The sequence below is a fragment of the Enhydra lutris genome, unplaced genomic scaffold (genome assembly GCF_002288905.1).
Source record: "Enhydra lutris kenyoni isolate GAN:26980312 unplaced genomic scaffold, ASM228890v2 scaffoldscaffold5, whole genome shotgun sequence".
Taxonomy (NCBI): domain Eukaryota; kingdom Metazoa; phylum Chordata; class Mammalia; order Carnivora; family Mustelidae; genus Enhydra; species Enhydra lutris.
The window spans coordinates 6,175,297-6,195,905 of record NW_019154089.1 but is presented as its reverse complement, the minus strand read 5'-3'; the positions used below and the strand labels follow the sequence as shown (position 1 = coordinate 6,195,905).

The window sequence follows — 20,609 nt, the reverse complement described above, 5'->3', positions numbered from 1 at the left end:
TCCTTGCCTCTTAGACAACATACCTATCCACTCCTTCTTGGGAAGAAAAAAAAAGGGTTTTATAGCCCTAGCTGGGTCCCTTGGCTACCGCTACCCCCTCCCTCTGTACTCCTCATCCTCCCAAGGAATTTGGTATTTCCCCTTCTCCCGTGTATTTTTACACTATTACACCAGGTGACTATCTGTAAGAGCTGTCTTGTGCGGTTTTGGAACCCCCTGACTCAACCTCGTGAGGGGCTCTCTCTCTGAAGAGAGAGCCCCGCCCCTGTGGCAGCTGAAGCAGTCCTGCGCTCCTCGGTCTGCGGACAGTGAGCCTGAAGGGCTTGGTGAGAGTCGTGAAGCTTGCATCAGCTCCTTTCTGCCCCGTCCCTTGTTTCCTTTGGCATAAACTGCTGGGCTCAGTCCAGGCAGAGCCCGAAGGGTGGCAGAAGCTAATGGCAGGAGCTACAAGGGTGAGACCCAAGGGAGCTTTCTGGCCATGGCCCCAGGGCAGGACTGTCCTCCTGGGGCTGGTAGAGACAGCAAACCAGAGACCCCCATCATGTCTTTGCTCCTCAGAGCAAAGCTGGCTCCTATTAATCAGGGCAGGAACGCAGTGCTGAGATCTCCAACTCTCCTCCCCTACCCACCCTGGAGGTTCCGTCCGCCCCCCACCTTTTGAGGTGCTGCCTGGGCTCTCTGGGCTCTCCGTCCTAGGCAGCACACTTGCCCTTCTAGACAGGCCCCTGTGAGAGCCACTGCCGTGGCCAGCGGCTGTCCGTAGCCCTCCTCTTGCGTGGAGGGGTGAGCAGAGGCCAGACCCTGGGGGAGGAATGACCTCTCACGTTTCCTTTAGTTGTCGATGACTGGGAAACTGAGTCTGCTCCGACCATGACAGGGCGAAGGCACCCTTCACGCAGGCTAGTTGAAGGTTAGAGGCACCCTGCTCGTCGGCGAGTGACATAAGAAAGGTTCTCAGCAGGGTGTTAACCAGTAGCGTCAGGGATCCTGGGTCCCTGGTGGGCTGGAGGTCTGAGTGGGGAGACTCAGAGTGAGGGAAGGGGAATCTGGGAGCCCCGGGTTTCACATGTGTGGTCTCCATGCTGGCCCTGCTCCCAGCCAGTCTGTGAGGTCTGCCCCGGAGTGATGACGATCTCTGGCCAGGAACCTCATGGGGCTGGATTCCAATCCACATGTGTCTCTACGTGCCATGAGACTTTGGGCAAGTTATTGAGCCTTTCTGGGCTTCGCTTTCCCTGTCTGCAAAGTCTGCCCATGCCGTAAAGTGCCGAGGGACGACCAGTCAGATGCTGGTTGGCGGTGGAGCTCTGCCGGGCGCTGGCTGTTTCTGGCGGGGGCTGCTGTCTCTAACTCTGTGTCTCTGCTCTTTTCTTCCTGCCTTTCCTACAGAGCCTGTTGGCTTTAATCCTAGGGGAGCAAAATCTCTGGACTTCCCCAGGTCCCTCACTGCAGAGCCTTGCTTTCCCTCCGGCCACAGGCAGGCTGAGCTCCGAGGTGGTGCTGGCCTGCTCGGCCCGTGGCAGGCTCCTGAGCAGCCAGGCGCGGGACAGGCGCTGGCAGGGGGACCGCCTGGGCAGGGAGGGCGGGGAGGGCAGGGCAGCCGCACAGTCCCCACACCGTGGGGCAGTAGCATCAACTAGCAGCTCGGCTGCAGCAGCTCCCGGAAGCGTCTACTTTCCTCTAAAAACATCCTGTCCTGAGGGGCGTTCACCTCAAAGAGGAGGAAGGAAAACACAAGTAAACGAATGCACAGAAACCACGGGAGGCTGTGGGCCAGGCCACTCAGCTCAGCGAGGTTCAGCTCGCTCAGAGGGAGCCTCGGGGCCAGGCTGGGTCTAGAGCAGGCCTGTGGTTTGCCAAGGCCTCATGTAGGGACTCTGGTCCTCACCTCTGCTGTGGCAGGGCCCCGTTATCTGATGTTGAGACCAGGCAGCTGGTAGACTGGCTACACGCACCTGGCAGGGCTCTATGCAACCATGGCAACGGTACTCTGCTGACAGGTGGGACCGAAGCCTCCCGGTCCCCAAGGGTGTGGTCCGGCCATCCCCCAGTCCTCCAGCTCGGCCAGCCACACGGCCACGGCTCCATGCTCTGTGGTGGGTGTCTGGCACAAGGCGTCTGGCACGCTGTGGGTGGGGAGCTTTCGGGCTGTCGTCTGGAGAGCACCATGTCCTGGGCAGCAGGGCCCTGAGTGAGGGCTGGGGATGAAATGGCACGGGCCCTGCTAGGGTCTGCCTGTGGAGGTAGGGTCTGCCGGGACCCACACACATCAAGGCCCTATTGATATGTGGGCAAGTCCCGTTTGGAAGGCCTGGGTGGCTTGCTTTCTTCTTGGAAATTGACCCTCAGTGCCCCAGGCCTTGGGGGAGCTTCCCACTCTGCAGTTGGCTGGATTCCATGGCAACCACTGGTGCCGGACAGTGGGTGCCAGCTGCAGACACGGGTCTGGGGGGGCTGTGGGACTCCCTGGTGGGCCCTAGAGGTGGGAGAGGAGCCAACAGGAACTGACCAAGGCCACGGTGGATGCTTGGGGCCAAGCCCTGGATGGAGCCTGGCTCTTGGCAAGGCAGAGAAGAGAAGTGAGAAGTGGAGGGGACTTCTGAGCATGGCCAGTGTGTGGGGCTTTGCAGGGGAACAGGCCAAGGAGCTGAAGCCCAGCCTATACTCGTGCACACCGAGCCATATGCCCTCGTGTGGGCCCAGGTGTCTGTCGACAGGAAGATGTACTTTTTCTAATTAGCACAAAGGCTCCATATGAACTAGCAGCAGCCTTGGTTTAGACTTTCCGGGTATTCTGACTGCCAAAATATTGCAGGCAGGAAGAGATTGGGGGCGGGGGCAGAGGCAGCATGGGGTGTCAGATGTCAGACAGAAGGTCCCTGACTCCAAGCAGTGGCCCCAGCTCTTCCCAGCCTCCCGAGTACTGCTGTGATCTTGTGCCCAGCTCAAGCCTGGGTGCTGTCCGGTGCTGCCACATCCTCCCCAAACACTGGCTCATGCTGGGACACTGCCCCCCCCAGCCCCGCTAGAGAACCGCCCCCCCAGCCTTGAGGACCCAGCTTTAACTGAGGTAACAGAAACAGTGCAGGGTACTAGCTCCGATCTCGGGAAGCAGTGGAGCTAAACGAGTGAACAGTCGCCTCAGCACAGTAGGGTCGATGCTGTGGTTGGGAGCCACAGCAGGGAACCCCTGCTCACACGGGGAGGGGAGGAAGGGCTTCCTGGGGAAACCTCATTTGTGATGAGGCCTGTGAGATGGGTGGGAATTGGCCAGGCCAAGTCAGGGAAGAGTTCCTGAGGCAGACGGATGAGCAGCTCCTATGCCTGGAGCATGGGGGGTGTGCGGCGGGGGAGACAGTGTGGCCATCTGGCATCACCGAAGACCCCGAGAGCCCATCAAGGGCCCCCAGTACGGACCTGATAGAGGACTGGGCTGCATGGCTAACGGGCAGTCTTCTCAAGCTCAGAGCCTCACGTGCCTGGTGTCTCGAATAGCTTGTCACCTGTGACATCTCCAGTATGCACGGTCCCCTCTGTGCACCTGCTGGGAGAGAACAGTAACTGGACCAGTAGCCCACCTCTCTGTCTAGTCAGCCTCTGCCCTGGAGGGAACGTGAGGCTCGAGGTGTGGATCTGCCACTCCCGTGGGTTCATCCCCACAGGTGTCTCTCTAGCTCCAGCACTGGGAGCATAGGGAAGAAGGGGGCTGAAGTGTGCTCCATGCAGATGAGGGGTGTGGGGCGGGCAGAGGTTCTGGGGCACCAGGGATTCTGGAGGCCTTTTGTTCAGCAAGTCTTAGTGGATGGGCCAAGTCCAGAACCCAGACAGGCGGAGATGACTAACAAGCCAGTTCTGCCTGCTACCTTGGGGGACCCCAGCCAGGTCACAGTCCTTTCCAAGGAAGGGACCCTTAGACTGAGGTCAGAATGAGCAGCAACGCATGTAAAGAGCAGGAGGAAGCCTGGAGAATTATGAGGGGACAGAGGAGGAGGTGGGCGAAGGCACCGAGGCAGAGAAGAGCTAGGTACCTGGGCAGGAGAGGGGCAGGCCTGCGTGGCTGTGCCAGTATGAGTGAGGGTACCATGCAGTGAGGCCTTGGCGGGTCCAGCTCCCGCCATCAGAGGGGCTCATGGTGCCAGCAGCCCTGGCAGGTAGGCAGGCAGGCAGGTGGTGTGGCCTGAACTGTAATTCCAGGGGCCCTAGAACCTGCCGACGCATTTTGAGAGTCAGGGAAGCAGTGGCTCAGATAACTGAGCAAGCAACCGGGAGAAGGGAGCCGGGTGGGCTGGCGCCCCCTACCCTGCGCCCCTGGGTCTGTCCCTGAGAACCGTAGGCCTCTGTTGTATGGTGTTTAGCACCACAGCTCTGCCACTTACTGTGGGATCTCAGGCAAGCTGTACAGCCTCAGCGTGCCTCAGTTTCTTCTTCTGTCAGATGGAGAGAATATTTATGCCCGTTGTTGAGCCTATTCGGAGTTACACTCTGGAGGGCTCTCAGAACTCTGCCTGCCACATGGTAGCTGCCCACTTACCATTAGGAAATGCTTTACCCTCAGCCCGAAACATCTGTTTGGCCTGGCACCCAGGTGCTCAGTGATATGAGCTGACTGACCGTGTTTGCTGGTAGTGATCAACGGAGAATCTGTGGGTAGGGGGTGGGGGGCTCGTGTCCTGGCACAGTCCCTGCCACAGGGAGGCCAGCTCGGGAGGCCTGCTTGGGAGGCCTGGTCAGGCCTCACGCACTCCCCACCCCCATGCATGAGGCCAGAGGAAGCGGCAACTTTCTTCGCTGGGAAAGTGTTGTGGGGCTCAAGCATTTGGGGGTTTTCAGAGTCAACCGTCAGAGGCGAGGGAGTTTTCTCTGCTGGCGGTGGCAAGGGCTCTCAGGGTGCACGTGGCCTGTGAGCAGACCGCTGCGGTCTGTAGGGAAAATGCCGACTGTGTTTATTTTTCACCTGAGCCTGCAGGAAGTAGGGGGGCGAGGGGGTGAGGGAGGGCAGCCCAGCCAGGCCCCAGCTCAACCTCAGCAGAGGAGACCTGCCCCAGGGTCCCTTATTTCCATCACCTCCTGTCCCACCCTGCCTTTGGATCCCCCTCCCAGCTCCAGGCTTCTCAACAAGAGGAGCGATGCTGAAGCAGCACAGTGAGGAGTTTCCAGCCATGGGCTAATGAACGTGTCCCAGAGATGATGACCGCCTTTGGGACACTGGATTTTGAGTCAGAAGGGTGCCGAGCAGGAAAAGCCACGCGCCAGCAGGAAGGATGGCTTCTGCTCAGGCTGTGGCAGACCCGGCCTCCCAGCCCCAGGGTCTCCGAGTCCTGGACCTATCGTGCATGTGCGTGTGCGTGTGAGAGAGTATGCGGTGGGGGTGTGCTGGCAGAGGCAAAGTCCTGAACAAGATGTCCGGGCTGCTGAGTCTTTTGTGTCGGCATTGTACCATGCTGTGAAGGGCAATACTGAGGGGGCCGCTCCGTGCTTGGCGCTCTGCCCGCAGGTGAGAGAGGTGAGCTTGTGCCCTCCCATACACTCAGGGTCTGGTGGGGAGAGTCCGCCCAGGCCTGCCCCCTTCTTGTGGAGGTTGGGCAGTCAGTATCAGAGGGAGGAGAGAGGGCAGCTCCAGTCATAGGGCTCCCCATACACATCCCAGGCCCCAGGCAACCCCACCTTGTCTGGGCGGCCTGGCCCTGGGACAGCCTTGTGCTGAGGCCATGGAGCGGGACGTTCCTCTGGCTGAGGGGGGCATGGGGCACTGGGCCCTACGCCAGATGGTTCCCCCTGGCTACCAGCACAGACATGAGGGGGCTGGGGAGTGAGGCGGAGGGGCAGCCTGCATCAACGTGGGAAGGACTGGCCAGGCCCTCAGTGCCCTGCTCTAGAGCCCTGACCACCCCACGGCCTCCAGTGGATGGCAGGCTCTTTGCCCCACCCCTGCCCCCTGTGGTTTGGCTGCAGACTCCTGTTTAATTAGAGGCTTTCCCCAGTTCCCAGTGAAGGGTGGTGGACAGGATGAGCCCTCTGACCATCGGGCAATGCCTCCTACCTCCCACCCCCCACTCAATACCTGTTCCACACATGCATCCCAGGCCACAGGCTGTAGGCTGAGCTGGATTTGGGGGTTTCCTAGGCCTGGCTGTGCTGCACGTTGGGCCTTAGCCAGCCTGGCCTAGGACAGTCAGCTCTGGTCCTCCAACACGTGAGACACCTCTCTGTGGTTTCCTGGCCAAAACTAGCCCTCCCCAGAGATGGGGGTGGGGCCACCCTCTTCCTCCCTTGGAGCAAACCCACCCTACCCCCTTCCTGGGAGAGTGGGACTCTGAGACTGTTTTCCTGAAGCTGGCACCTTGGACCCCAGACTCTGGTTCTAAGACTTCCTTCCATGGGTCCCACTCCACCAGCCAAGCTTACAGTTCTGAGGGGCCCAAGAGCCAGAGTCCGGGCCTAGATGGTAAGGCCTTCTTGAAGTGGGAGCTTACATTCAAAAGCCCCCAGGCCAGAGGGACCTGTGGATGGTGTACATTCCACCTACTGGGCCAGGGTTCCAGGCGTTTGTGCCCTTCGGTGGCGAATGGTGGAATGCCTTCCACCAGAATCCCAGGTTCTTAAGAGACTGGGCCCTAAAGCTGTGGCCCTGTCTGTCATAAGGCCTGGTCAGGGCTGATGATGTCTGGCTACCACTGTCTTGGGGACCTATCAGGATAAAAAAGCCCCAGAGACTTCCAGGAAGCTTCCCAGGCCCTCCTTCAGCTACTGCTCCCCCAAATTTGAAGGCAGAATTTTTGCATCTGTGATCAGTGAGGTAATCAAGACTGATTTTCTCATTGTCGTTATTCAAGGGGCACATTGGCCCCAGGATCCTGTAATGAGAAGGTTAATATAAACATCAGAGAGCCTTCGAGCTAGGCTCCCTAGCCCACTTTACCTTGTGGCACACCCGAAAGTGATCACTAGACCAACTAGAGGAGGAGGCTGGAGGCTGAAGCGCACATGGGAAGTGCTGGGCATGAGCAGGGAAGAGAGGGAGGGAGTGGGCACCTACAGTGCTTTGTAGGTTTTCTAAGTGCATTGGCAGCTCTAGGCACAGGAGTGCTATGATCTGATTTACATGGTTGCTGGATGGAGGATTGGTGGAGGGACAGGAGGCCACTGGAGTCATCTGGGTGAGAAGTGACTACGGCTTGGACTGAGTTGGGGACAGGGAGGAGGAAGAAGCAGACTCTAGATTATTTTGAAGTAGAGCCAGTCGTATGGCCTGACAGATTGGAGATGGGACGTGAGAGAGTCAAGGATATACTCCAAGGTATCTGAGCAACTGGAAGGAGGGAGTTGCCATTAAATGATGAAGAGGGAGAACAGCATTTTGGGCAGAAAACCAGAGGCTCTGCTTTGGAAATACTGAGTTTGGGCAGCATTTCAGATTTCCAGGTCGATGTGGTGAGTAGGCATTTGGGGAGTGGAGTTTCCTAGAGGAAGCAGGGGCTGAGATCGGAATGTCAGTCATCAGATGAAGACATGGAAAGCTGTGACCCTGGATGAGAGCACTCTGGGAATGAGGGGGAAATGGAAAGCCAAGGGCCCATCTTGGGTTAGGTCAGGAAGAGGAGTAGCCAAAAAGTAGGCCGACAGAGAAGCAGCCTATGAGCTTGGAGGCAAATCAGATGAGTGTGGCATTCTGGAGGCCAAGCGAAGAAACTTTCAAGGAGGAGGGAGAAATGAGTTGTGTTCAGTTCTGCTGAGAGGTCAGGTAAAAGGAAGACTGAGCACTGAGTTCAGCAGTGTGGGAGATGCTGGGGACCTTGACAGGAGCTGTCTGGTGAAGTGACGGTGCCAAGGGATGGCTAGGCTGAAAGGGAGCCCGAGAATTAAGAATAGGAGCTGAGGATGGGGAGGGCTTCTGCTGCGTTTTGCAGCAAAGGGGAGCAAGACCTAAGCTGGTGGCTGAGGGAGGACTTAGAGCCGGGAGAAATGGCAGCCCGTCGGTCCCCTGGTGGGAATGCGGTTGGGCCTGTGGAGAGCTTGGCACAATGCCTGGCATGTGGCGGGCACTCCGTACAGGAAGGATTCCACAGGTGTCCTTATAGCCCATAGCTGCCCCAGCCCACTTCCTCTCTCTTGCCAGCCCTTGCCAGCAAGCCTGAGGAGCCTACATTCTCCGCTTCATTCCTACATGCGCGCTCTGTCCCAGTTGTGTCTAGGGTCAGTGCTGCAGATAAAGAAAGCCCGAGTGTGGCATGAGCCTCCCAGCTTGCTCAGAAAGCCTTGCCTTAGAACAGCAAGGGGAAAGTCACCGCACCCAAGGCCTGGAGACACCACGGCCCAGTCCTCGGCCTCCAGGGCTGAGGTTGCTGGTGGGCTGTCGGATGGGTCTTCCATCCCCAGGCAAATCCCCTCTGGCAAATTCAGACCAAAACTGGCCCATGAGAGGTCAGCACCGCAGGGCCAGGGAAGGACAGTGAGGAACATTTCCTTTGTGCGTGTGAGGGGCTTCCTGCATGTTCCTTCCTCGTGACACAGCACCTGAGGAATTGAGCTCTTGGGTACTATGTGGCTTTACCCTCACAACAATCCTGTGATCCTCTCCTTTTGCCAAGGAAACTGATGCTCAGATACTGTGGTCAGTCCTTGCAGGCCACACACATTAGAAGCAGGATCTGAACAGGCCAGCCAACTCCTCCTCAGGTTCACAGTGGAGAACCCTCCCGGATCTGCCCCAGGAAGCCAAGAGAGGGCTCTAGTTAGAGGTGCTCCCTTGGAGCTGTGGTGCCACCGCTATTGGGACATCAACCCATGTGCCTGAGGACAGAAGGCAGGCTGATGAGTCCTGGGATGTGAGGCTTTTCCCGGTGGGCAGATGAACGAGCAGGGGACCAAAGAGGTGGCAGTGTGAGCACCTTCCCCGAGCTGGGAGCCCAGCTTCAAGCTCCCCTGGAGGCAGGAGTGTGGAGGAGAGGGCAGCCAGGGCTGCTGCCGGTGGGTGTGCAGCTTGCGTCTACCTAGAAGCCTCACATCTTGGCTAGGGTGCAGCTCATACCTGGCCTCCCCTCTCGCCTCGCCCTGGACGCCAAACAGCTAATCTGGGGGGCAGGGGGACCTGTGCCAGGCCTCCTCTCCATGAGCCCCCCTAAGCTTCCCCAGACCTGGTGATGAAGGGACCATGAACATCCATTGCACAAGAGGAAACGGAAGCCCAGAAGTGTTGGCAAGTCTGGCTGAATTCACCCAGTGGGAAGTCGCACCCACAGGGTGGGAAGGAGCCCAGGCCACAACCTCTCACTACTCTCCTGCTCCAAGATGTCCCTGTGTTTCTTCTGTGCCATAAGTCAAAAGTCACTTGTCTGTGCTCCTAGCCAGCAGAATCCCCACGGGTGAACTTTCCAAGTGGAAGCTGAGCCTCAGTGGTAGATGATGTTTCCAGGATTCTGGCTTGTGCAGGTGTGCGCTGGGGAGATGCAGAGCTGTACCTTGGCCCCAAGCAGCAGCTCCCTGTGGCTGGGTTCGCACGGGGAGCCCCCTTCCCAGTGTGAGTCATCTCATGACAGATCCATGTGGCTAGTGTGAAAAGTAAGAGTCCTGTGTTGCTGAGGAAACAGGAAGTGTGGGGGCTGGGTGGGCTGGCCCTGGAGGGAGCCTTGGCTCTACCTAGCCCACCTGCTCTGAGTTAAAGGGTTGATGGGAGCCTTTCTTGTGCGCACAAATCCTGTTAAGCCTGAGGTGGAATAGTGGGTCAGACTCAAAACCCTGAGTCTGGGGGCTGGAGGAGGAAGAAAGAAAACTCCTGGCTGTCCTGGGGTAAGCCAGGTCTTGAGACCATTACCTGATGTCGGGCTGGAGGCCATGAGCAGCCCCCAGACAAGCCACAGGGCCTCAGAGAAACCGGGGGAGGAAGGAGTGGTTGGGGGATGGGGGAGGACTGCCTCAGACCCAGAGGGAGAAAGAATTTCCTGGAGAGGGAGATGTGCCTCCTGGAACTGAGTTGCAGAAACCAAGAGGCTCTCTAGGTGGGAGGGCTGCTTGAGCAAAGTCTGGGGGCCATAGGCAGGGCCACTGGACGTAGCACAGCTTGAGTGGTGCCCCCTCCTCGAGGCCTGTGGTTTTAACCACCCCCACTTTCCTTTGACATTTGGGCTACCCGCACAGCTAAAAGAGGCTCTGTCTATATGTATGCCCCCAGCCCTGGGCCTTCGTCCTTTGGGTCTCCCCACATTCACATCGCGCCCCCCCCCCCTCATTTTTCAGCACAACAAAGCCAGTCAGCCAGCCCACAGCGTCCCGCAACTCTCTCCTCTCTATGAACATTTCAGCAGCCCACACCCTACACCTGCACCAGGCGACATCAGCCAGAAACAAGGTACGGATCTGGGAAGGGGAGGGACCTGACAGCCCCTGAGCCTGGGGCCAAGTCCTCAGCTTCTGAGTCCAGGGGCTAGGCCCTGTTTACAACTGGACGACCTGGGACTGGACAAACTCAAAGCCCAAAGAAAACATGAGAAAGATGGATGGGGAGCCTGAGGGCAGGTGGTGCCAGGTCAAACTTGGAAGACTTCAGGTAGGAGCCTAATCCCGAGTGGCCTCCCAATGCCAGGATGTGGGAGCAGGCATTTGTATAAAGCTCAGGACAGTAAAACTTGAATCCTTCCCTCCCCCAGTGAGAAAATGGAAAGTGGTGGTTGTGATGGCTGATTCACCTCAGCCTCAGGGAAAGTCATTCTGAAATCAGCCATTGTCGGCTGTGGGAAACGTGCTGACTCAACCCTGGGGAGGCAGAGGGGGCGGGTGGATCCCAGGCTGCCCAGGCCAGGGGGCCTGCCTCCTGCACACAAAGCCAGACCAGAGTCCCCAGTGGAGAGGCCCCAGGTGAAGACCAGCAGTGGACCGGGGCACGGTGAGGCCTGGCCTTCCCACTCCTGAAGACTCCACCTCTTCCCCTGGTCAGCCAGTGTCCTTAAGGATAGTCACCAGTCTCTCTGCCCTGTAAACGGAACACTGTCATCACACTGGCATAGTCCTGAACAAACCAGTATGTCTGGTCCTGTAGCAAATGGAGGTAGATCTTAGAGGCCCCACCGGTGGCTCTAGGATGCAGTAACTAGCAGAAGTAGCTTCCAGGTCAGGCTAGATCACTCACGCGGCCCCTCTCCACTGTAGGAGTTCACAGGCCTCTGCAGACCTCCGACCTCTCTGGCTTCTACTCTTTGACCTCAGGCAGCATGGGACAACTCCCCCACACTGTGAGCTGGTGAGTGTGGGCCCGGTGGGAAGAGGGCACTTTGCGCTGGTGAGACCCATACTTGCCCTGTCATTTACCACCTCCCTCCATCCTGTTCTACCAGCACTCTGCTGCCAGCTCTGTCGGTACCAGGGGCTGGCCAGAAGTTCTGTCCATTTTCCAGATGGCCCAGTGCACTCCCCTTGACTTCTGGTCTTGGTCATGCCACACTTGAACTCTGCCTTGAGTGGTGTGGGGTGGGGGACACTGAGCTGCCCAGGGTTGTAAGAATAGGTAAGGAAGAAAAGGGAGACCTGCATGGGCAGGGAGGGGACAATGACAATATGAATGGCCATGAGACAGGCTTTTACCTTTCAGCCACATGGTGGGCAAAGGGATACAATTCTACTTACCTCAGTACCTCCTGCCAACTGGTCCCTTGGCTGAGCTCCCTGAAGAGCAGAGTTCTCTGTGTCTCCTCTGGTGCCTGCTTGAGCCCAAGCCCCTGGCCAGGGGCTTAGAGAGCCTTAGAGTCTGTAAAGGCTGGGCCAGCAAAAGCCAGCCTGAACCTTAAGTCAGCAGGCCCAACTGTGGGCCAAAGGGCCCATCTTTAGCTGGAGCTGAGTCTCAGCAGGCTGGTTGGCCCTTTGCTCATGAACCACAGTGTGAAGCGGACAGGTCTGCAGCCTCTCTGGGCTGGGGCAGTCACCCAACAGCAGGAAAGCATGGTTTCCCAGGAAGATAGGGAAGGCCGGAGGCCCAACCTGACACCTGCCTGCCTGCCCTCTTCCATGTGCTCTTTACCCATGTTCAGCTCTCACTCCATTTCCAGATTCTCCTCGGACAGTGCTCCACTCTGAATACCAATCAGGACTCCACCTATGAATACCCCAGGATTGAAGTTGGCCAGGCAGGGTTGGCCGACCTCAGGCCCCTGCCCTCTCAGCACCTGATCACCCTAGTGCGCTACCCAGGCCAGACCCCCAACAATTACAGGGCAGTGTTAGCAGTGCTTTCGCTGGGGGCTGTAAGAGCCCAGAGGGGTGCCTCATCCAGCTCAGCATTTCAAGGGCTTTCAGGAGAGAAGGTCACATAGCCAAGCACGGCCTGAAGGGAGACCAGGAATCCAAAGGGGGGCAAAATAATCCAGTCATTTTAACAGTGGATGCAGAAGCCCTAAGGCAGATGTCAGCCCTGTATTGACCAGGAAATAAGGCTAGAGGTGAGCTGGGGGGCGGGGGTGGGGGCGTGGCTCCTGAGCTGGATCCTGGGAGAAAGCTGTCATTTCTGCCCCTTAGGCGCCAGTGTGTGTAGAGGAAAACAGGAGCAGCGCAGGTTGCCCTCTGGTGGCAGATGCCCAGTACATACACTGGAAGAGTCCTAGCAGAGACCGATTCCCTGCCCACCATGGGTCAGACCCAAGCACTGTGGGGAAGTCTGTCCCCACATCTGGCCAGTAGCCAGACTGCTAACAGCTGTCTCTCCCAACCACAGGCCCAGCCCTCCTCTCTACCCCTTGTCCCCTTCCTGCGGATATAGACAGCACTTCCCTGCCCCCACTGCAGCCCCTGGCGCCCCCTACCCCAGGTGAGTCCCACACCCTGCAGCCAGGCTCCTGCTTCCTGTTGCCCAGGCTTCAGTGCCCACACGAGGCCATGCCCAGGCCAGTGCTTGCCCTGTGCTAGTTGTCTGTCCATCCGTCCGTCTGTCATTCCGCAGCCCCTGCTGCTCTGTGCCTGAAAATGAAGCCAGTGGGAGAGCGAGAGGCTTAAGCCCAGGCCATACCGTGCAGCCAAGTGCCCTCGAGCAGCCGGGGGCAGTGCCTGCACACGTGTGCTTGTGCTCCTGCCTCTGTGCGCGCCTGAGTCCGCCCAAGTGCAGGTGTGTGTGCACTCACCTCTCCTGTGCCTCCTTGCTGGAGGGTGGGTCAGGCACACTCTCCTGGGCATTCCATGAGCTCTGCCCAAGCTGAGGCACCACCTTTTCCATGTGTCTCCAACCTTGGACCCTTAGGGGCTCCCTGCTCAGAGAAAGGAGCAAGGGCACTGTGGTCTCCACAGAAGAGCAGAAAATCAAAGTGACAGGTGTGTGTATATGTATGAGTCCCTTCAATACACTCACTCCTTCAGTGACCGACCCAAGCCAGGGATGGAACAAGTAACTCAGCAGACCATGTCCAGCCCTACTGGAGTTCACAGCCCAGGGTGGGAGGTATGGACAGAGCACTAATAGTCAAATGGGCTTTCTGGGTGATGGGATAATCCTAATCAGAACCCAGCCAGGGCAGGGGCATGGACAGGGAGAGCTTCCTCAAGAGTCACATATCCTGAGTAAAGCGGCCAAGGGGAACAGCACTGGTTGGGGATGGCGAGGGCTGTAAAGTGATGAAGAAGTGGGGAAAATGGGCACCTGGGTGGCTCAGTGGGTTAAGCCTCTGCCTTCAGCTCAGGTCATGATCCCAGGGTCCTGGGATCGAGTCCCGCATCGGGCTCTCTGCTCAGCAAGGAGCCTGCTTCCCTCTGTCTCTGCCTGCCTCTCTGCCTACTTGTGATGTCTCTCTCTGTCAAATAAATAAATCTTTAAAAAAAGAAAAAGAAAAAAGTGGGGAAAAGATGGAGCAGATTTTGTCAGCGGGGGTGTTCATGCAGAGTGGGGCAGGTCCCGTGGAGGATCCTGGGTTTTATTCTGTGGGCTATGGGGGAATTTCAGCAGGAGTGGCCAAGAGCACTCAGGTGTTTTTAAAAGTCTCTCTGGGTATTGTGTGAAGAGAGGCAGGGGACTCCCACGGCAGTCACAGGCTCAGGAGGCTGAACTGGTGACAGTGTAAGGTAAGGGGATGGATTCCAAAGCTATTCACGACTGACTTCATAGCCCCCTGAATGACATGCATGCAGATTTGTGCAGTGTGTCTGTGTAATCTGTTGGGAGCAGGTGTTTGTATGTATCTGTGTACCTGTGTGCAAGACAGTGGGGGTGGGGTGTGCCCCCATCTTCGTGTACTGTACAGGGGCCTCCAGACGTCCAAGGTCTGGCCCATACGTTCCTGCCTCGGTGTTAACTCTCCTTCTGCCTTTAGGTTCACCCACCCATCCCTGATGCTGGGCTCTGGTGTACCTGGTCACCCTGCAGCCATCCCCCACCCGGCCATCGTACCTCCCTCAGGGAAGCAGGAACTGCAGCCGTATGACCGCAGCCTGTGAGTGAGAAGGTGCCCAGTGTGGAGGGAGGGGAACAAGTGAGCAGACTCAGGAGCCCATCGATTCATCAGCCAGAGACACATTCTTCCCACCAGATTCTACACCTGCTGCCTAGAAGCTCTAGGGGCTGTCAGGGGCGGCCTCTGGTCAAGCCATCTTGTGGTTCTCACCACTGAAAGACCAATGTTTTGTTTTTTTAAGTTTATTTATTTACGTAATCTCTTCACCCAGTGTGGGGCGTGAACTCACAACCCCAATAGCAAGAGTCGTACACTCCTTAGAAGCAGGAGGTAATGGATAAGGTGGGGAACAAAGATTTGAGCCAAAGAGGAGGGGCTGAGAAGTCCTTGAACATGTTTCTCTTAGCTGCAGCATTCCTGTAAGGAAGAGTTACATAGTTCTGATCATCCATTTTGGAGCAGCTGAAAAAGATACCATTTACAAAACCCTAGTTTCCATGCACTTACACACACACTGGACACAAATTAGAAAAAGGCAGCAGCATTAGGTGGACACTGGGGGGCTCCTGAGTGATCTGGACTTATACTCCTTAGGAAGACACAGGCAGAATCCAAGGTGGAGAAGGAAGCCAAGAAGCCAACCATCAAGAAGCCCCTCAACGCCTTCATGCTGTACATGAAGGAGATGAGAGCCAAGGTCATTGCAGAGTGCACACTCAAGGAGAGTGCTGCCATCAACCAGATCTTGGGTCGAAGGGTGAGGCCACGGGCAGGTGGGCTGGTAGGGATGGCCCCTGACTGACGCCTTGATACACTCCATCTACCCCTTCTTCCCCACTGCAGTGGCATGCACTGTCTCGGGAAGAGCAAGCCAAGTATTATGAGCTGGCCCGAAAGGAGAGGCAGCTGCACATGCAGCTGTACCCAGGCTGGTCAGCGCGGGACAATTATGTGAGTGGCCAGTGAGGGACGGGGAGGGGAACCTTCAAAATGCCATGCCCCAGACCACTGTCCTAAAGCAGAGTTAAGGAGGGCAGGTGGTGGAGTGAAGGGCCCAAAAGCAGAGTTAAGGAGGGCAGGTGGTGGAGTGAAGGGCCCAAGGCCTCATGTGGCTAGTCTGAAGAGAGCCAAGCAAGGGAAGCTGCCCCTGAAGGTAGGCCCATGTCCTCTTTTCCCCTGGGATGTACTCTCCCCACAGGACTCTTGCCTGGTGTTTGGCCATGTAGGCAAATGGAGAGGAAGGGGCCTTCCTTGTAAGTTGTCTCCTCCATTCAGAAAGGAGACCAGCATGGGAAAGGAAGGAGGAGCCTCTGTGCCATCCTCTGCACCTTGGTACCCTGGCAAAAACTGTCACCAAGAAATGCCAGGCCACCTCTGGAGGAGGGAACTCTGTACCCAAGAATTTCAGCAACAGCCAGGTTGGGCTGCAGGTTTCCCAGCCACTCACTCATTGGAGTTATCAAGGGACCACCTCCCAGATCTGAGCAGAATCCATCCCTCTGTTCCCTGCAGGGGAAGAAGAAAAGGCGGTCTCGGGAAAAGCACCAGGAATCCAACACAGGTGAGGCCTTCTCTCAGCAGTGGAGACTGCTCTCCAAGTGTGCATTCCATGAGCACCCTGCTCTGGCCCAGAGGGAGGGGCAGAACACTCAGCCACAGACCTTTAGACCCTCTGGAAACAAGGCCCACTCCTCACAAGTCTGATTCCGCATGTGAGGAACAGCTATAGGAAGTCCCTGTAACAGTGTAACATTGGTGTGTTGCCCTACTGCACCCTCCTGCCTTTGCAAGCCCTGCTCCCAGCTAGCCTCTGCCACAGAAACTGAGCCTGTGGTTCTGCTGTGACCTGCACGCAGGCTGTGGGGGTGGAGGTGCAGCCCTGCCTAGGCCCAGAAGTCCCACTGCCTGCTGGTTGGTGCCTGGCTGTTACTTGGTCACCAGCCCACCTACCCGATCCATTTATTTTGACAGTACAGAGTGCTCTGTATGGAGGACTCAAGGAAGCCACACACTGCTTCAAGTCTCCTTCCCGTGGGTGAATTCATGCCCCAAGTCTGATAGTTGAATTCAGACTCCACATCCACGACGGTCTCAAGCTATGCTGCCCCCACATAGGGAAGCTCAAGGCTAGGACTGAGGCAGGGTAGAATCCTCAGCCCTTTTTCTGAGGTATGGACTTAACTGTCCACCTGGTTTAAGCTACAGCTTAAACGCCTTGCGGGGGGGTTGGATTAGGCAGAGTGGGCACGGGCAAAAGGGAAGAAAAACTGGATAAAGTGGGCAGGGAAATGTGTGGGGTGGGCAGCCCTCAGGGCCTCCCCGGGTCTCCTCTCCCATAGCTCCCATGCTGCAACCAGAAAGAGCAGCTAACCTATAGGATTCCCCTCCCTCCCTCCACTGTTCTTCCCACTGCCTCTCCTGCCTAGCTAGGTGCCCACCTTTCCTGATAACCTGGCTCTGGGTCCTGGGGCTCCCATGGGGGCTGGCTGTGCCATGGAGAGGCCCTCTGCCTATGGGGCCTATGGGGTATCTGTGACTGGCTGACACTGATGTTACCTCTTCTTTCTGGGCCCTGCTCTGCCCTGCTGCCTGCCTGCTCGCCCTCTGCCCTGCTCTGCCCCTCTGGCATGGCTGTGAGCAGACCCTGGCTCGCCTAAGAAATGCCGTGCTCGCTTTGGCCTCAACCAGCAGACGGATTGGTGTGGTCCGTGCAGGTGGGTTTGTCCCCACCACCATCCTCCCTTTGCTTCAAGCTGCTTCCCTGACTCTGCACATGTTCTGCTAGGCCTATAGCCCTCCTTTGGTCCCCCAGTCCCAAAGCATACCCACAGATTGGGGAACCCATGTCTCCTAAGAATGAGGTGGAGAAAGAATGTTCTAGAAAAGGCAGGCAGATTCAAGAAGGTAGTTCTGGTGCCTGTTGCCCAGGGTCCTCGGTTAATGATGGCCTAATAATGACTAGGGTTAGTAGATCCTCAGCAGGCCAATCTCATGTGCCCCAATCAGTGGCCTGAGCCCCTGGCTACCAGGCCTAGAACTCACCGTGGTCTACCAGTTCCCTCACCTCTTCAAGTTAGGATTCCTGAACCCTAAAAAACGGGGAAAACACACACACCCACCACACCAAGGTGACTGTAGTAGAGAACAGCCTGGATGCCAAGTGGTCATGTACTTCACCTTGTACCGGAAATGAGGGGACTGCAGAGGTAGGGAGAGAGGAAGAGGGGGTATCCCTGGGCTGTCCTAGCAAAAGGGTCATACTTAGGCTCTGTAGCACTTAACCCACGTGTTTCCCCATATAGTAGAGAAATGTGTATGTGAAAGAAGGTATACATACCTACACCAAGAGACTGAAGTTTGCCTGGTTGAAGTTGAGGTCAGGTCTGGTAGTGCTGAACCTACTCCAGGCATTACATTCACAGACTCTAAGGAGTACTGTCCAGTCCCTCACAGTGCCCACCGTGCTCCCTCTCCAAGGGCAAAGAGGAATTCGGGTAGTACAGACGTGTATGTATGTACACACAATGGGAGCGTATCTGTGGTATTCTGTCTGAGCACCACCCAAGAATCCACAAGCAGTGCAGCCCTTTGCCTTAATGCAGATCTGAACCCCACAGACATGTGAAGCAGAAGCTCCAAGGCCCAAACTAGGAGATAATTTTCCCAGGAAAACAGAAGGCAGCCCCCAGGGCCAGCCCACAAGAGGTTCCTGTGCCACCCTGTGGCTGTGCTGGGTACTACACCTGTTCCAGGTTTGGGCCAGGCCCAGCAGAACTGCAGTGCTAGGTTTGAAGGCACAGGCACATCACCCAAGTCCTGGGGAGAGGGGACAAGAGGTCAGCTAGGCCTGTGCAAGGACAGCATTTTCTGGTTGTGGTGTATGACTATGAATTCACCCTCTGTTTACAGATAACTCTCTTCACTATTCCTAGGAGGAAAAAGAAATGCATTCGGTACTTACCCGGAGAAGGCCGCTGCCCCAGCCCCGTTCCTTCCGATGACAGTGCTGTAGGCTGCCCCGGGTCCCCAGCCCCCCAGGACTCGCCCTCATACCTCCTGCTGCCCCACCTCCCCACAGAACTGCTTGCTAGTCCTGCGGAGCCAGCGCCTACATCACCAGGGCTCTCGGCCGCTCTCAGCCTCCCAGCCCCCTGGACCCCCCCAGCCCCTCCCCAGCGCCTTGCAGAGTACACAGGTACAACAAGAGGAATCTCAGAGACAGGCAGCCTAGGATGCACAGGACACCTGGCTGCCTCCAGGGGCCCATCCTCTGAGAGGAAGCGACAGAGCCCCAAAGCACATGGAAACTGGCCAAGGGCCCTGTTACCTCCCTCTCCAGGACCAGGCCCAGGAGACTTCCGAGGCTGCACAACTTCTGCCTGAACCTGGGGCCATCAATCCAACTGCTCCGAGTGGCAGGAGTCAGATCTGTGTTGTGTCATCTGATTAAGGGCATCCCTTGTGCCTATAGCAGCCTGCATCTATCCCTTTTACCACTGTCTTGCTGGCCAGATGCCCCTGCTGCCTCATCTGCTTTTTTGCTATAGCTGTCCTAGATGCTTGGGACTGAGCCCAGCTGCTTTCCCTACCCTCCACCTCCCCAGCCCCACCACTGCCACACCCTCCCCATACCAGACACTTACTTCATGGACTAATGAGCTGGTTTATGAAACAACGCCTGAGCATGGTCACAACCACGTGCTCAAGAGGACAATACTTATGTCAAAAGGGCCAGGAGAAGCCCTTTTGACAGAAAAGGAGTAATCATTCCTAAGCTGGACCAGAAGGAAGCCTCCTGCCATGTTCTCAAGAGCTTGCAAGACAAGGAGGGAATGGAACAGTTAAATATAGGCCTATCACCGCAGGCAGCAGGAATAACCTGACACTACCTTATCAGGCAAGTATGGGCAGTGAGACGTACCTGGCTCTAGTTCAAATTACTTGGAAATGTTTCCAAGAGAAACTCAGCCTCACCATAAGCTCTGATTACCAAGGTCCCAAGCCTTGGGTTGGGTGAACTCAACAGCTGAAAGAAATTACGGCCCAAAACCTAGCGTGCATCCCTCCCTACTCCTAGAAGCCCTCAGTCACAGCTCCATTTCCTACTTATCCGTGTCAGTCTAGGCAGCTCTTGGGCAGTTGAGAGAGAAGGCAAACCTCGTGACAGTCAGTGCCTACCTTCCAGCACAAAACAGGTCAGCTTCAGTTTCCTAATAGTCCTGCAGGAAGGACCATCACCATCAAAGCAAGAAGTCCAGAGAACCTCTAGTGGTAGTCAGTGGGTTTTCACCACAGCCTACTTTAACCCATTTCTGAGCCAAGCTTCAACCCTGAGCCTTAAAAAAAAAACTTTTAATTTAACTTTTTTTTTTTTTGCCTCTTCCCTCACTGTACATAGCCTGATTCCAAAGAAAACGGGCTGTTCCTATACCCGTACACCCCTCAACAAAAGCCTTTAGTTCCTAGTTTAGCCACTGGCTTCTCAGAATCCAAAGAACATATATTCTAGTATAGTGTTGCAAGAAGTCTTGAGAGAAAGAAAAGGACTATTGTAGTGTTAAAAATATTTTTGTATTGTTAATGCATCATCCAACAAAAACTTTTTTAACATGAGAATAAAGATACTTTTTACTGGGTTTCTCTTTCAAAACTTGACACTAAGGAATAAGCTGTTTCAGTAATAGAGCATGACACACTTTTTTTACCCACAGCCATAAAACTTGGAGCTTATTCTCTATCGTGGGACACACATTCTCAAGACTTTCAATCTACAGAAACCAGTGATTACTTTCCTTACCTCCCCTACTGGAGGCTCAGGCCCTGCCCCAACCACAAGAGCTAATAAGCTGCTTCTACATGTAAACTCCCCAATCTTCGGACTTCACAAGTGATGCAAGCAAAGGCCACCCTGCATATGGGAATGGGCTGTGAACTGCCACCACAGACCCACACAACCACTAGGCTCCATCTTCCCCTCCCATCTTCCTTCCGCAGAGAGAAAAGACCCAACATTCCATGAGCACACATCCTATTTTGAGGCAAACCGGAGTCTCTCCAAGCTGGTATCAGAAAACTTGAAAGAGCATTTCAATAGCACCCTTTCCTCCCAAAAGCTAATTAGGTACTTTAAGTATCTTCCTATTTTTATACAAAACCTCTCCAGTTTGATAAATCTACAGCCTACTTTTTAACAGCAGTTTCCATCATGTTTAAGAATACAGTTAACTCCTCAAACCCATCATGAACATA

General features: G+C 56.1%; 1 protein-coding gene across 4 annotated transcripts in view; it reads left to right on the top strand.

The window, feature by feature from the left end:
* Positions 1–19,733, top strand: part of LOC111141244 (transcription factor 7) — a 32,449-nt gene extending 12,716 nt beyond the window's left edge. Inside the window, exons 4-11 of one of the 4 annotated variants that reach the window (XM_022493671.1) lie at positions 10,234–10,345; positions 11,146–11,233; positions 12,698–12,790; positions 14,280–14,399; positions 14,955–15,117; positions 15,204–15,311; positions 15,873–15,921; positions 18,293–19,733. In XM_022493671.1, the coding sequence (XP_022349379.1) occupies positions 10,234–10,345; positions 11,146–11,233; positions 12,698–12,790; positions 14,280–14,399; positions 14,955–15,117; positions 15,204–15,311; positions 15,873–15,921; positions 18,293–18,372 (813 nt within the window). In that variant the 3' untranslated portion in view covers positions 18,373–19,733. Of the gene's footprint in view, positions 1–10,233; positions 10,346–11,142; positions 11,234–12,697; positions 12,791–14,279; positions 14,400–14,954; positions 15,118–15,203; positions 15,312–15,872; positions 15,922–18,269 lie in introns of all 4 variants that reach the window. The other 3 variants (XM_022493670.1, XM_022493672.1, XM_022493673.1) reach the window with 3 other exon arrangements.
* Positions 19,734–20,609: the final 876 nt, after the last annotated feature.